Below are 17,860 nucleotides of genomic sequence, written 5' to 3' on the forward strand. Positions count from 1 at the left end.
CCCCTACTGACTTTTATGGGAAGGAAATTATTGTCTCCCTATATTCTGCAAAGAATGAACTTGACTACTTATTCAATGATGCTAGATATATACTTATTAAACAAAGATAAATTGAATCAGTCAACTATGTATTTGTTGAGTGTTTACTGAGTTTTTCAGATTCATTTGCCTTGCATACAAAAGAAGCATAAATCCTTGTCAGCATGGCCTGATGTCTTAAGGACTGATTTTGTTTATAGTAAAACATGAGATTTTTACCTGCTGGTTTCCTTTTAAGATCAATATTCCATTTTATGCTATTTTCATGCTTTTAAATTCCTCAAATAAATAAATAAAATATTAAATGATAAATATATATACCATTAAATTAAAATAATCTTATAATCCCTTAACTCACCACGTTACAATTCATCCCTTTCTTCTTTAATTTATCTGCCCCTCCTGAGCAAATGACAGTTGTAACATGTCACGTTAAAGTATTCATTAGATTTCTGATCTTGGTGATTCTAAGGGTGCTGAAAATAATCGACACAGGAGTTTATTAGCCTGCTCTCAAGCATGTGTGTTTGATCTCTCTCTTGACTTCCAGAAAAAGAAAAAATATTCACATTATAGTTCTGTGAATGTCAAATGGGTATATGATTTTTGAGCTTGCCAAGTGTTAATTGGTCTCTTCCCCAGTGATGATACAGATAAAATTCACAGCCAATTAGTTTGCACTCTTGAATCTTTACTCCTTGCCAAAGTGAACCACTTTGCTGAGGAGACCAAGAAAATGAAGAAGTTATAGAATGTCCTCACTGAAAATCTCTGCAGGGATTTGCTCTCTTTAAGAAACATCAGGTCAAGAAGAGTCTATGGATACCTATGTTACTCAGGATATGTTTTGGTCTTCAAGATAGTTTAATGGTGGAGGTTTGCATTAGAATTTTAGAAATCCAGTTAAGGAGACAGATGCACTTATTGTCCTAAGTGAAAGGAAATATTGAATAGAGAAGAGCTGCCTACTTTATAATCACAATAAATCATATTGTGTGTCAGTGTTAGAAGATAAGGTTTTGGAGTGGCTGGATAAAGCAGCAATAATCATACAAAGTCTCTGATACAGTGCTAGAAAGTGCCATGGGATGCCAGGAACAAGGCAAAAAACAGCTCTCTTCTTTCAAAGAAAAAAGGAAATTTCATTAAGAGTGCCACTTAGAGCCTTTGCATTGATACATTGGAGATATGGATGACTGTGACAGAAAAATGGGCATTGTATTGTTTGGTGCTAATAAAAAGTCATGGTATAAATCTGATTTGTAATATTTCATTAACTATCAATAGGCTTTGTTTCACCAAAAACAGAAAATGAAAATAAAGAGCTAATGGAAAGCTTACAGGATGAAACTAACGGACATTCCTCAAACATGTTTTTATTCATGGTGTGTGGCTATGGCTTTTAGGTATGTCCATCAATATATCACAGAGCAGGAAATATATACATGGAGTGCACAGGCTCACACACACACACACACACACAAACACACACACACACCTTTCTTACATTTTTTGCATAGTATCAAGAAAAATAATAAAATTGATGGTACATTATTAAGTCATACCACCTTTCTCTATGATTAGTGCCAGATAAAATAAAACAGTGTTTCTGATTTCTTAAAAGACAGTGACAAAATTAAACCAAGCTGCCTGTGGCTTTGTCCAGTGGGGCATTCTAATTGACTCCAAGTCATTAATCAGTTCCCAATCAATCTATTTTGCCAGTAGCAAGCAGTTAGGACTCCATTACCAACCATTCATCATGCCATACCCTAATTCACTGCACCATTAGCCATGGACTAGGCCTCCGTTAGAATAACTTAAGTGCCAATTGCTAAATGTGAAGAATTTTTGCTACTCACTTCAGCGACTGGGATCCCTTCTGGTGGTCGACACTGGAGCAAGACTTCCTGTTCCAAGGACACTTCCTTTCCCAGGGGTTCCTGCTCAAATGTCTTCCGCAGATCTGGAAAGCACCAGTAATAAAATATAAGACAAAACTAATTAACATTTATTCATTTATTGGAAGTACAATAAACATTCTGCAGCTTATTTTATGTTTCTTTGTATTTTTTAATCATGTTAGTACTGTACCATAATGTGGGTGATTATATTCTGTGTACTGGAAATTATGAGACTTGGAGGCTATTAACTTCCTACTTTAATCTTCACTGGAATGCTTTGGAGATCCTCATTCTAACAATTAGCGAAACTCATTCGTTGCATTTCCTTACTATTTCTTAATAATCAACTATAATGATAACTTTTTTCTTTCTTTTTTTTTTTTTTTTTTTTTGCGTTACGCGGGCCTCTCACTGTTGTGGCCTCTCCCGTTGCAGAGCACAGGCTCCGGACGCGCAGGCTCAGCGGCCATGGCTCACAGGCCCAGCCGCTCCGCGGCATGTGGGATCTTCCCGGACCGGGGCACTAACCCGCGTCCCCTGCATCGGCAGGCAGACTCCCAACCACTGCGCCACCAGGGAAGCCCAATGATCACATTTTTAATCAAGAGAATCCCATTGTCATGATGTTTATTCATAAAGTCCCTTAGGTATATTCTTATTTTGTCTTTCTTCCCAATAGATAACTATTGTAGTTGTAATAACTCTGAGATCTTTTGATAAATAACTCAAAAGCAAGTTTCTGTTCAGAGTGAAAAACAGAATGCTGGAGTCCTGAAAGAATGAATATAGCTTCTTGAGGTGTCTCAAACAGAAGACAGGGAAAAGAGTAACTATTGGGATGAGTCCAGAAATATCTCAATATGTAAATTATGTGACCATTCTGCAATTAGAAGATTAAACAGTCATTTCTGCTCAAATACACCAAGAATCTAATTATGTATTTATATCAGTGGTCCCCAACCTTTTGGGCACCAGGGACCGGTTTCGTGGAAGACAGTTTTTCTACGGACCAGGGTCGGGGGAGGGTTGGCGGGGGAGGGACGGTTCAGGCGGTACTGCGAGCGACGGGGAGCCGCGCATGAAGCTTTGCTCACTCGCTGCCCACCTCCGGCTCTGCGTCCTGGTTCCTAACAGGCCACGGATCAGGGGTTGGGGACCCCTGATTTATACAGTTATAGTTGCTACAGCAATACGCAGTACAATTTTAAAAACTGCTATTGATGGACACGAAAATGTTAGAAACCAGTTTGTCATTTTAAACACCAAAGCTAAAAAGTACATGAGTCAGTCATAGAGCTTTGAAGCAGCATTTTTTTTTAAAGCAAAGCAAAAAAATTATTTCATATATGTACTCTTCAGCTCCTTCCCATTAAAAGTTATTGGAATTTTACCCAGTTGATTTTAGTAAAAAGTTAATGCCTCTTTCCTTTCATCCCATGGCCCCAGCAATGACTTCAGAATCTAAAAGCACGATTTCAGCCTACTGAACTAATGAGTGGAAACCTGAAGACTCTGGAGGTGTGCCTCTAATGTCTTTCAAGGAGCTATTAGAAAGCACCACTCGGAAAATGCACTGAGAAAAAAATTCATTGTCATATATTTGCCATTTGGTTGAATTTCTTGGCAGAAGAAAACCTTCAAGAGCTTAGGGGCTGTGAAAAGATAACTGGATCTAGGTGGGTCTGAAGTAAGACAAGAGACTCTACAAATGGTGACAGAATTTCTGTCAGAAGGGCATTTCTAATTTGATTATCAAGAAATTGAGTATGTTCCAGGAATGAACACTTAAAATCCAGAGTTATTAGAACTTGAAAGTTATCTAAACCAGGTCCTTATTTTACATATGAGAAACACACTTCTCAAGTTACTCAAAGCCTCACAGCAAAATAACTGATGCTGCGTTAGAACCTGCTGATTTGATACGTATTTTTCTATCCCACACATCCCTTCACATCTCTTTTGGTTGATTTGTGTCCTTTCAACAGAAACATTAAAACTTCTTCTACTCTTTCTTTTCTCATATAGTAGCTTCTCTTTGTTTTTAATCTGCATTAAGATGAAATTTTGGCAAAATACCAAATATTAATAAAAGCAATAGCAGCAGTGAATAACTTTAATGGGATAAAATGTTCTTGACAGGGTATATCTTGTTGGTGAAAAATGATTCTAAAAAACTCCCATCTGGGCTTCCCTGGTGGCGCAGTGGTTGAGAGTCCACCTGCCAATGCAGGGGACGCGGGTTCATGCCCCTGCCGGGAAGATCCCATATGCTGCGGAGCGGCTGGGCCCGTGAGCCATGGCCGCTGAGCCTGCGCGTCCAGAGCCTGTGCACTGCAACGGGAGAGGCCACAGCAGTGAGAGGCCCGTGTACTGCAAAAGAAACCCCAAACTCCCATCTGATGCGGGGTAGGGTGAAGACCTAAAGACTAGAATTAGTTCTCAAATCAAATAACATATTGACTCTCAGTTAAACTAACCAGCATATCACAAAATAAGGATTGAGAATTAGAAAGAATGAGGCACATATATATCCAAATAGTCAAAACAAATTCCTTTAACATTTGTAAATTATCTCCTTAAGGTAGGCACTTTATTAGGTACTTAGGATGAAGATATGTAAGATCCAGAATCAAGACTAGAACGGTAAGCTGAGATCTATTTATGAAAAGCCTTCCTGCCATGCTAAGGAATGGCAAACCCTCAAAGGCTTTTAAGCAGAGGAGGGAGATAGGATGTCATATTGCCCTCGGTGTGATTGAGGTGGTGGTGAAGAAGCAGAAGGTAGTTAGGAACCCATTTGAATAGATCAGGAGGGATAACGGGGTCCTGAACTCAGCTAGTGACAGTGGACAGGAAGGGGAGAAAGCAGATTCTAGTAATAAATAGATCATATGTTGAGGAAGACCTAGGTATTTGGAGAGTGAGAAGAGGAAAAGATAATACTATATTCTTAGCTACTGCAATTGTTAAGTTGATACCATCATTAAATGAAATAATACCAAATTGGGCAGGAAAGTGGTGAGAAAGATAGCAAATTTATTTTGGTACATGTTCAGTTTGGTGCAGCTGTAGGCTATTCAAGCGGAAAAGTCCAGTAGGTCCATATCATGATTTCTCAACCTCAGCACGACTGACATTTGGGACTGGATAATTCTGTTGTGAGGTTGCCCTGTGCACAGTAAGTTGCTTAGCAGCATACTTGGACTCTACCCAACAGACACCAGTAGCACCCTTCCAAGCCATGGCAAAACAAATGCCTCCAGATAATGCCAAATGTCTCCTGACATGAAAAATCACCTCAAGTAGAGAACCACTGGTCTAGAGTTTGGAAAAGAAGGCCTGGTGAAAGATCTGTGCTTCACTGTCTAGGAGATAGCTGAAGCACTAGAAATAGATGACACTACCAGGGCAGGGAAAAAAAAAAAGAGGACACCAACATTCAAGAGGAAAACCTGCCTGCAAAAATGATATGGCGTGAGCAAAGACGTCAGAGAAAAACCAAGAGACAAGTGTCAGAGAAGCCAAGAGGAGAATAAAGTTTTAAGAAGTTGGGAGGCCAACAGGACAAATGCAGCAAAGGACTCAGAAGGAGAGGAAGTTTGGGGAATTTAGGAGTGAAGGGGGAGTAGAAGCCCAGCTGAGTTGAGGGTGCACAGGAATTGGGAAAATGACCATCAGGAGAACTCCTACTCTTTTGCAAGGTTTTATGGTGATGGAAGTCAGCATTAAGGGATGATGGGTTCGAATGGAGCAGGCTATAATTCTTCTTAGGATATGGTATGGTTTGGGGCACAGTTTTCAAATTCCTGCCATATGAAGGCACACCTTTTGAGAATCCTCATTTCCTAATTGAGAATGGTGACCACACATCGGAGTCATGTACTTCAAAAGACAGGTTTAACTGAACTATCACTGAATACCATATAATTCTGTTGTTTTGATGTTATTTAATTTTAAACTCTATGTAAATTTTATCTAATTCCTAAAATGATTCACATTTAACCCCCCACAAAGTAGTACTGCTTCCTGAAAAATCCTTTTAATTCCTGCCAAAAACCTCTAGCTTTCAGGTTGTGTAAAGAGCATAGAATATATTGTGCTGTCCAGCATGGCAGCTGCTCCTTTCATATGCCTCCACGGTACTCTGTAAGGGGGTGAGTAGCATTTTAAGCATATCCTTTATCATTTGGAGAGATGTGATAGAAGGCAGGCTGGATGACTTGCAGGCAGAGAGAACACGAGGGTGACGAATGGATAAGCATGAAAAATGGACACTTGTCAGCTAGGAATTAGATGTAAAACAGAATGTTTTAGAATAATGTGGGCATTCCTGTCAGGAAAAAGATGAATTTTTTGCCCTTGGAAGACCTTTAGGATTCTACATTTCTGTTTTCTTTCCATTAGTTCTAAGGCTGCTACTAAAATAAGTATAAAGTCCTTTCATTATAACCTAGATTACTTTTGCAAAGTAAACTTGGCTTACCTCTGATTTAGTCATTGACTCCATCAATTAAAAGAAAAATCAGCTTTGTCATATGCATGCATTCAGAGACATGTTTACTTAAGAACATGAATATTGGCTTACTAAATCCATACAGAGAAATCCAATTAGCAGATGTAGAATCAGACCTGAAACTATATGGACTTCTATTTACCATTTACACAGTAATCAAAGAAAGCCTTTTAGAACACACACATGTGTGGGTGTACACGGCATCTCATTTCTTTTTTTCTTTTTTTTTTTTTTTTGGCAGTACGCGGGCCTCTCACCGCTGTGGCCTCTCCCACCGCGGAGCACAGGCCCCGGACGCACAGGCTCAGCAACCATGGCCCACGGGCCCAGCCGCTCCACGGCACGTGGGATCCTCCCGGACCGGGGCATGAACCCGCGTCCCCTGCATCGGCAGGCGGGCAGACTCTCAACCACTGCGCCACCAGGGAAGCCCGGTATCTCATTTTTTATGGTAGAATTTTGATGCTCTCAATGAATTTTTTTGCACAATAATAATACTGTGGTTACAAATTATTTATGATGTGAAACCCACTAATTTCATGGCATTCTACAAACATGGACTCTGCTTTTTGACAATGTGGTAGGCAGAAAAGAAGGCTACCTGGGAGCTTGAAGACTCTGTGGCCTCACCTTCCTCATTTGTAAAATGAAAGTAAATGACGGGATGCTTTTGAAGGTCTCTTTTGTCATAAGGGCCTATGCCTGAGTAGACTAACATTTTAAATATGCATTTTAGGGGAAAACAGCCTATCCTTTGTGAAATAAGATAAGATCTTTAAGGATTTATACCAATTATCAAAGAGAAATAATAGAAGAAATTATTTTTCAATAATCTAGGAGATGATGTATCTTTGAAAAGAACAGCTTATATATTTTCCTCTACGACAATCTTCATGCAACTTTTGTACACTTCAATATACAGGTATGGGTAAGAGTTAGAAAAATGGGATGATGGATGGGTTCCAGAAGATTCCACATTAAAAATATCAGAAAATTCTTTGTACAAATCCAAGGGAGCAATATAATATACATCACAAAAGCAGATGAATATTAAAGCTTTGATGATTATGAATGCATTGAGAATTACTTTGACAAAACTAATTTTCTCTCTCCATGGAGAGATGGGAAGGAAATGCCTACCCAAAATAGCACGCAAGAAAGCCTGTCACACCAAAGGGCATATCTACGAAAGGGGCCCCAAATCAAGCCTCCTCCACAATGACCTCCCTCGAGCATCTTTGCCTGACACCATCTGAAAAGGGTGAAAGTGGCCTACAATGGGAAAGTTGAGGCTGGACAGGTGGGAGCTTTGACTATAACAGGTCATACTACCAAGCCCCTGTGAGCCCTGCTGATTCGGGAAGGAAATCAGGAGAAACTACCAGCAAAAGATCTCCCTATGGTGTCTAAGCAGGCAGGTTGCTGACACTATTGTCTTTGAAAAAGAAAATAAACAGGTTCTCACTCCAAGTTAAAAAAAAATAACTTACATTTGTTAAAAATGTTTATTCCCTTAGCAATGCAACTTCATTATGCAGAAAGATTTATTAGAATAAAACATTTTTTAAAAGACAAAATCTTGACAATGTGATAAACTGATATTATGAAGTTAAGGGTTCGCCGATGGGTATACTTCAATAGGTTATTCTAATGGAAATTAAAGTCTTTAAATTCCATTGAGTAATAAGATATAAATGACATAGTATTACCTTATTAAGGTTGGGTGCTTTTTGTTTTAGATCTGATCGGGTTTTGTGACTATTAGATCTCATAGAGTTTTGTGAATATTAAAAGAGTTATTGAACCTGAAAAGGTTTTGGAAGATTATGAAGCACAAAACCCATGTAATAAATCATTACGACTGTTTCTATTACTATTAGAGATTTCTGGCATGAAAGATGATTACTCATCTGAGTAAATTTCAACATGTCATTCTCTTACACACTTGGGCCATTTGGTCTATAAACTATAGGATCTAATACTCCTTACTATTCTTACGGAATTTAAGGTTTATTGTTGAGTTTTTCAAACTGTGTGTCATGACCCTTTAGAGGATTATGAATTCAATTTAGGGGATTAAAAACCAGCATTAAAAATAGGAAATGGAATAAATAGAAAATGTCAAGTGATCATACATAGTATTATTATGTATGTTTATATGTACATACACACACACACCTCTGTGTATTTGTATGTATGAAGAGATGGGTATACGTTTATCTAGTGGATCATGATATAAACATATTTTTTATTATAGGTCACTGTGAAAGAGGTCTGAAAGCTCCTGCAAAGCAAGATAACATTGCAGCCAAGAGCAAGATCTTCAGGAAGGACAAACTTGGGTTCCGGTTCTGACTTTACCCCTTGGCTAGCTGTGTGACCTTGAGCACACTGCTTAACCTCTTCTTACTTTAGTTCCTTCAGCTAAGAAATGGGTATGATAATAGTAACTATTTTACAGGGTTTTATAGGAAGAGGCACCTATAAAACTCTAGCATCATGCCTTAAATATAATATGTACTCAAAAGATAGTAATCCCCACACCATTTCCCCCCCAGTATTAGTGAATTTTAGCATGCTACACAAACATTAGGCATTATCATTGTTAGTCAAAATAACCATAAACAAGTGAGACAAATTAATTACGAGCGTGGGAGACTAATGATTGAAAGCGATGTGTCACAAAGAAAAACTTAGGGATTACCATGCTGTGCTTGAAAAAATGCAGATTTCATAATAAGACTTGGCTCCAGGAATCCACAGTTTTTATTGGCCCCCAAGTGTGTTTTACACACAGCACTAAAATCTGAGAACTACCGATTGATTGATGGATTATTTACCGAACACCCATGATATGCGTGGCACTGTGCTAGACTCTGTAGGTAGAGGGACAGAGAGGCCTGGGAGGCCGTGAGAACCAAGAAGACCTGCTTCTACACTGTGGCTCTTAAGACAGTGAGTCCCTGTTGGTGTTTCCCCAGTGTCAGTACTTACTTTTGTGCAAGTTGGCGGCTGACATTGTCTAACACAGACACTGAAATTTCATATGTGTCTAGGGGGACAGGCAGGTAACTTAAATGAAAGAAAGTTAGGCACAAGAATTATTTTTTTCTTAAAACATAGCACCAACCTGGGCTGTCTTAGGTTTTCCAAATTTTAATAGAGACATGGATACAAAACCAATTCACTTAACTTTTTACTTGCTACTCAGCTCTATGCTGCCATGTAGGAATTCAGGTTTGGTGGGCCACAGACCCCATATTTGACAGAAACTAGTAATCAATTCTTTTCATGCTCAATGAACAGAGGTAGTAAATACATTTTTTAGTTTTTAAAATTCTGTTTTACTGTACTTTCAAAGTGTTCCTCTAGCAAATAAAATAATTCTATGGTCACATATAGTAACAATACTTGTGTTCTCAGAGGGAAAAAATGTGCCTTTCTTCCAATAATGATAAAAGGGGATAATTATGTTGTCACAGTAGAGTATAACTTATGCTTAAATCACCAAATATGGCTGTTAACAGGAAATAACTGGCATGAACCAACCAGTATAGCATACTTTGGGAAAACTGGATTAGACTTCTGAGCTTTGAGCATTTATTAAAAGTGAAAGTCCTGACAATGCTATAGAACCCTAAAAAGTTTGCCACGGTTTTCTTTTCCAGGAATAGAGTATCTTTGCTGGAATTAAAAAAAAAAACATGAAAAAAAAAAGTTATATTCAGCAACTCCTAATGTGGTTTTTAAAAGGAAGGGACACAGTACATAAAAAATGTTGGAAGGAGTTTTCTTTTTCACTTGCTTTTTCTTCTCAAATATTGTAAAAGATAAAACAAAACAAAACAAAAACCCATGAACCAACCAACAAAAACATGAAGTTTCCTCTATGGTTAGATTGCAAAGTGAACTATCACATTTCTGCAAACCTGTACAATGAATTGGACTGTAAAAAGGAAAGTTTAAAACTCAGATTTACCATTTCCTAAACAAGTGACTAGGGTAAGTTATCTAGTATTTCGTTTCCATGCTTCTGTTTCGTTATTTGCAAAATAAGGATAATAACAGATCCTACCCAAAGGATTGTTGGAGGCATCACAAAAGTTAACATGCACAGGGGCTTATAGAATTAGGCATACAGTAAGCATGCCATAAATGTTGGTTACTAGGACACAGGGTTTTTTAAAGACAAAAGAATGAAGATGAAAGATTTTTATTTTGTTCCTATTATTGTTTTGCAACCTCTTTTTACGTTTTAAAAAACTAATGTTTTTGACCAATCTTATGAATTTACCACAAACACTTTCATAATATCATAGTTATGGGCAGGGACAGAGGTTAGAATAATTTGAGCAAATCGGCAGAAAGATTATCTGGCAATGTCTTTAGTTTTGCCAAGGCATGGCTATCCCTTACTGCACCGGGTCATTTAAACAGAAATCCTGAGTAAGCAAAGTCCCTGCAAAGGGAAGTACAATTTCAGCTATTCTTCTTCATTTCTTGGCTTTGGGGCATTTATAGGACAAATATATTGTATTCAGATAGTTTTGCTAAAGGGTTTTTAAAAAAATAAATATTTTACAGCTAGAACTCCAAAGACATCCATTACAGAGAAGAGGAAGAAAAATAAAAACCCATATAAGCTACTCTTCTATTCACACTGCATCTTTATTTTCAGAAAAAAAATGATTATATGTCCTCACAATATTTTTTAAGGTATGTCTTAGGGGTAAATAATAAGAAACATGCCAACTTTATGGATGAGAACCCGATATATCAAAAAGTTAAGGCTCTTTTCTCAGAGTACAGAAAAAGAACACAATGATTGCAGACAAGCTTTTTTGCAAAAAAGTAGTTTAGCCATAAACTTCCCATTTTATACAGCATAAAACATTACTTTAATGACATATTTTAGTCCAGTGGGTTACCAGCCCTTCCTATAGCACATAGATGGATGATTTTTCCCAAACTATAACTTATGAGACAGTATTTTATCAATTAGATGTCTACCTCTCAAAACGAATATGAGCTATAAATGCCTATGGATTTGTGGGGCCTCTATGAATCTTGAGAACTTCTGTCTAAACACAAAAGCAAATAAGTCTGGAAAAATACAGACTGATGCAATCAGGTATGTGCTATGCTTTTTAATTTTGAAATAGGAACCACATGATGGACTAATTAACATAACGGTTGAGATTTATATGAAACAAGGAGACATTTATTGTTAAAAATTTTGTCTCATTATCTAAAAGTGTCTAAATCGTGAAATTAATCTCATCTAATTCAAAAACTGGCCCCTGTAACTGACAGTGGGTTTACTGGGGACTTAAATGGTCATACAGGGGATCAAACCACAGCTCAGAAGTGCACGTTGGTAAACGGTCCATTTATTCTGGTGTGGTGGCAAGCTTGCTGAGCTCTACCAAGACATTGGTGTTAGGCTGCCAGATCCTCTCATGGTATAACCTAAGTCTTGCAGAACACCTGGTTAATGCAGAACACCTGCATTATTTGGTTAAACTGTACTTTTAATTTTGATTATGTCAAGTAGAGTAGGCAGGTAGGAAATGGAAAAGTAACATACAAGGCCACAAATAATGACCTCTGTATATACAAACTAACACAATAATCGACAAGATCACGTATATATTTAACTGGAGATACTACTACCCCTACTATAGAAATATTAGTTCATCCATTCCTTTAAGATATTTATTGAGTTCCTACACAGTGTCAGGCATCACTGTAGGCATTCTGAATTCATGAGGAACAAACCAAACAAAAATTTTTGCCCACATGGATCTTACTTTCTAAGGGGCTGGCGGAAATAGACCACTAGTCATGAACATAATAAATAAGTATATAGTAGGTTCGAAGTTGATAAGCGCTATGGAGAAAATAAATAAGACAAAAGTGCAATGGGAATTTGAAGTAGGGGGAGCACAGGGGCAATCAGTTCAGTCTATCTGATGTCCTCAAATTCCTTGGGTGATACAACATTTTTACTGAAACAACAAATCATTGGCATGAAATAGCAGCGTCACTTTGCCTTATCATATGCTTACAATTTAATTCAGTTTCATTCCATTGACTTACGTCTTCAGTTATTTAGTACCAGCCACATCCAAGGCACTGTTTTTAGGCACTGGGGATATAATGATGAAGAAAATAAAGTGCCTACTCTAGTGAAGCTTATATTCCAGTGGTGGAGCTAGTCAGCCTAAAAGATCATGAATAATGACGAAGAGAAATGCTCTCAAGAAAAATAAAGCAGGCTTGGGGTAAGAAGAGTGACAGAGTTGGCGACAGTGGGTGTTAGGTAAATTGGCCAGGGTTAATCCGTCTGAAGAGCTGACATCTCAGCAGAAATCTGAATGAAATCTGAAGGAGGTGAGCCACTGGTGTTGGGGAAGAATGTTCCAGGTGGGAGGGAAGCGTTATTGCAAATAGCCTGTATCTGGAATGAGTGTATTAAACATTCTAAAAACAAACTGGTATAGTTGGAGCAGACCAAGCAACAGGAGAGAGGCAGGAACCCAAGGCCTTCTTTCACTTCTGCATGGTAAATAATAGTGAGCCTATATCATTACACATGTGGAAAATAAGATATTTTTGTGAACTGCCACCAGACACAAAATCATGGTCACCTCCTCTCTTATTTGTATCCAGTGTGTTGGTTAAAAGCATGGACTCCTTTGCTGGTCTGATCTACTTCTCCACATATGAGCTTTGAACTCAGGCAGCTTTTTAATCTCCCTTTGTCCTACATTTCCTCATTTGTAAAATGAGGATAATAACACCTGTCACACAGAATTGTTGCAAGTACTGAATGAGCTAATTCATGTAAGTGTTGGTCAAAGGGTACCAACTTTCAGGTACAAGATGAATAAGTTCTGGGGATATTTTTGTGCAGCGTGGTTATTATAGTTAATCATACTGTATTGCATAGTTAAAATTTGCTAAGAGAGTAGAGCCTAAGTGTTTTCACCACACACACACACACACACACACACACACGGTAACTATGTGAGGTGAAAAAGTGATTGAAACAGTGTATCTATTATTATTATTCTATAGCCCATCTGTCCAATATGAGCCACACGTGGCTATGGAGCAGTTGACACGTGGCTAGTCTCAACTGAGAAGTACTGTAGATCTCACCAGATCGCAAAGATTAATATGAAAAAAGATTATTACATTGGTTATTTTATTGAAATGATAGTTTAATTCTGCTTCTTTCTTTTTACTTTTTTTTTTTTTTTTTTTTTTTGCGGTACGCGGGCCTCTCACTGCTGTGGCCTCTCCCGTTGCGGAGCACAGGCTCCGGACGCGCAGGCTCAGCGGCCATGGCTCACGGGCCCAGCCGCTCCGCGGCACGTGGGAACCTCCCAGACCGGGGCACAAACCCATGTCCCCTGCAATCGGCAGGTGGACTCTCAACTACTGTGCCACCAGGGAAGCCTTCTTTTTACTTTTTAAAGAGTGGCTCCTAGAAAAGTTGAAATAACGTGTGGCTGGCATTGTATTTCCTCGTACACTGTTGTTCTGGACAGCATGCTAGACACTACAGACTCAAAGATGTAAACATGGCTTGGTCCAAACCTACACATGGCTCACAAGGTGGCTCCGATCTCAGGGAAAAGGATGAGTGAGCTATGAGAGGAGGGCAGAGAGGGCCACTCTGATCCTCCTTAATTCCTCCCAGAAACCATCCTATTCCAATCTGTAGTCAGTGGACTTTGCACACATAAGAACGAGAAACTCCTCAGGAACTATCCTGACATTCCCAGGAAGACGGATTGTCCGTGCACATAAATCCATTGTAACTACTGAATTGAGGAGAAGGGTGACCGTATACAGGGCTCCTCTGGCCTCAGGCTTAGGGACAAAATTACAGTATAATTATACTTGAATCGGCAGAGAACTTCAACCTCTAGGACTGACAGCCCAGGCCTGGTACAGGAAGTGGTGAAAGAAGGAAAAACGTTTTAGTTTTTAAAGTTAACTTAGCATTGATAAGTTTCAAAATGCACAAATAAAGTTGTATGACTCATTATCTCTGTGGTTATGAACATTATTATCATACACTGAGCATTTGCTTTGTGTGTGGCACTATGCCATAGGCTTTACAACTTTATTCTAGTTTAATCTTAAAATAACCCTATCATTTTCATTTCATGGTTGATGGAACTAAGTCTCAGAGGGGTTAAGTCGCTTGACGAAGGTCACACTAGTAAGTGATGGAACCAGGGTGTGAATACATAAGTCAACCTGGCCCCAAATGTGTGCTCTAACTACTCCAGCCTGCTACTCTTTTCACATTATACCCACCATCCCCCGACAAAAGCAACCATGAACAACATCATCAACAATCACAACCAACAGCAGAAATAGCAGCCAAGACATTTCCTGAAGAAAGACAGTGTTTGCTGACATTTTGCCTGAATTACATTTTCCTACCTTAACACTCAGAATTCTCCCATTGGCCTATAACAAGGGACATTGGAAGAAACAACCCAATGAAACAAGCGGCTGCGTCACCATAAGGGTTCTACTTTGGACAGTCATTAGAGTGTCCACTTGAGTCCCCTCAGAAGGAACTCCTCTCTCTGCAGTGGAAGCTGCAGCACCCACTAAGGACACCTCACACCGCCCTCTGCTAGATGTGTTCGGTTCTAGAGCAGGCATATCATGTTCTCAGCTCATACCTGGCCGAATCCTAACTTTTTCCCGTTTCCTGTTTTCCCTCTGCCCGGATTGTCTCACAAACTTATTTTTGTATTTTATGTAGTTTGAATGTATAAAATATAAGAAAAAATAAATGAGTGAACAGCTAATATTCATTTCTGCTTTATAAACTTCTGAAAATAGAGCTTTTTCATGAAAGAACTATGGGCCCCTCCACAGAACACATAATGAGTATAGATCGAATTAGGTGAGAGGTAATTGCACTTATTTAACTTTAGTGTCATGGTTACCTTTACCTGAGAAAAATTTAAACTTCAATTGCAGTTGATGTGACAGCCATCGGTCAGATATTACTGAGCAAAGCACCACAGCTCATTTGAAACAGAGCAAAACAGAAAATATGCAACCTTCCTGCAACGTTAGCAAGGACTCACTTGATAGGGATCAGCCCTGACAGAGAGAATTTGAAATTTAACTTTTTTTTCATCATGATGTAAATCTATGTGAGTAAATCTTTATATATTGGATGTTATTCCTTGGCCACACACATATGAGTTCAGTTACTTATGGAAGTACAAGCAAACTTCTCTTCAGTCTTAATACATGAAGACGAAAACGTGCTGTGGGCAAATTAATGTCTTACTAGAAGAAAAGTTTGTCTTATTATTTGAAAATGTCAAACTACGTATAAAAACTGTGAAGTAAATAGCAAAGTTTATGTAATATGTTGCAAAGGAAGATGAGGTTCTCATATGTTTTTCATTTTTAATGTGGTGAATAGGGTTATATAAAGATAATATTATATATGCTATTTTATTAAATACTATATATTGTTTATGTATACATATATAAAATTGGCACCACACAAGAGTCATCATTTGTAACTATGAAGCCCTTAAACTTCAGCTTTTAGGCAAGCCAATTTAGTATAGAGTGTAGATTGGCAATTTTAAATATTAGATTGGCAATTTTAAATATTCATTATACTTGATAATAATGACCACATAGTAATGCAAGATATAGTTTTATATCATTGTGCCTCTTTTGATTATAACTAGAAGCTAATTTTGAATTCATTTAATTATCTGACCGAAACAGTATGTTTTTTGTTTCTTTTTAAAATGTTTGAAAGTATGTTCAAGATACTTTCATAACATAAAACACAAAATAAAATTAATAACATAAAATCTTCAAGATTCGTGGTAGACAATTGTAGTGGATTACATACGTTTTCAGGACTGATCCCACCTGTTGCGAGTGTTGCAGGTGAAGGCTCCCAGCCTCTCCCTCCTGGACTTGCCCTCAGTTGAGAAGAGCTGACTTGACCTAGGTCATACAAGTTGGTGACGGTGAGGAGAAATGGATGGGCCCACATCCATTGACTAGTCAACGTTGGGGAGAACAGTCTGCTCACCTCCTGTGCCTCAAGGTGGGACAACTCTGAAGGGCCGCCCTAGCTCCGGAGGTCCCTATGGGGTCATCTTTTGTTGTACCTGTACGGCAGTTCAATTTCTCCCTCTGCCCATTTCTATTCCTCCACAGACGTTTTTCCGGAGAGCCCTCACTAATACATTGCCCGCGTGCGTGTCTCCATCTCAGAGTCTATTTCATGGAGAATCCACATAAGACAAAGAGAAAAATCCCTTTAGACATGCTCAGAGAGGAATGATTAATATAGAGCAAGTCTTTATAATGTTTTTTGTGGTTTTTTAAAATAAATTTATTTTATTTATTTATTTTTGGCTGCACTGGGTCTTCATTGCTGCTCGTGGGCTTTCTCTAGTTGCAGCAGCGCGGGCCACTCTTAGTTGTGGTGCGCGGGCCTCTCATTGCGGTGGCTTCCCTTGTTGCGGAGCACGGGTTCTAGGCACACGGGCTTCCGTAGTTGTGGCACATGGGCTCAGTAGTTGTGGCTCGCAGACTCCAGAGCGCAGGCTCAGCAGCTGTGGCACACGTACCCAGCTGCTCCGCGGTGTGTAGGATCTTCCCGGACCAGGGCTCGAACCTACGTCCCCTGCATTGGCAGGTGGGCTCTCAATCACTGAGCCACCAGGGAAGCCCTTTTTAATGGTTTTAATACAACAAAATTTATTAAACATCTTTGATATTCTAGGCATTGTGCTAAGCACTGAAGATGTACAGTTAAGCAAACCTGAATTAAGCAAAACTGATCTCAGAGCACTCGCTGGCATGAAACACAGACATTACGACAATTGAATATAATTCAAAGGAGACAAGCCTGTATTAAGAGGATGCATGAACTGCTCTGAAAGGTTTGAGAAAGGAACACCTATCATTCTGGAAACTGATGAGGCAGGAATGACTTCACTAAGGACAACTGAAAGAAATCCTTCAACAGGCTCAGGCCTTTCGAATCATTCTCTCCTTTCTTTCTCTCACATCCCACATCTAACCTCTCAAAAAAAGCTACTACCTCTGCCTTTAAATATATCTAGAATCCAGGTTTCACTGCTCCACAGCTTCTAATCTATGTATCCTAACATCTCCCACATCCACAGCCTCGTAACTGGTCTCCCTGCTTCTACTCTTGCTTCTCATGGTCTATTCTCAACACAGCAGTCAGGTGTTCTGCTAAAATGGAAGTCGTGTCATGAATTCCTCTGCTGAAAACATTCCAAAGTTCTCATTTCATACTGTGGACCACAGATGTTACACCCACAGGGCCTAGGCCATCTCCACACTGCCCTCCTGT

General features: G+C 38.9%; 1 protein-coding gene across 2 annotated transcripts in view; it reads right to left on the bottom strand.

The window, feature by feature from the left end:
- UNC5C (unc-5 netrin receptor C) overlaps positions 1-17,860 on the bottom strand; it is a gene marked incomplete at its 5' end in the record, with an annotated part of 395,086 nt that overhangs the window by 110,969 nt on the left and 266,257 nt on the right. For both annotated transcript variants that reach the window (XM_082653166.1, XM_082653165.1), the window contains one exon: positions 1,902-2,005. In XM_082653166.1, coding sequence (XP_082509292.1) covers positions 1,902-2,005 — 104 coding nt within the window. The remainder of the gene's footprint in view (positions 1-1,901; positions 2,006-17,860) is intronic.

Source organism: Grampus griseus, assembly GCF_964374135.1.
Source record: "Grampus griseus genome assembly, chromosome: 4".
NCBI lineage: Eukaryota > Metazoa > Chordata > Mammalia > Artiodactyla > Delphinidae > Grampus > Grampus griseus.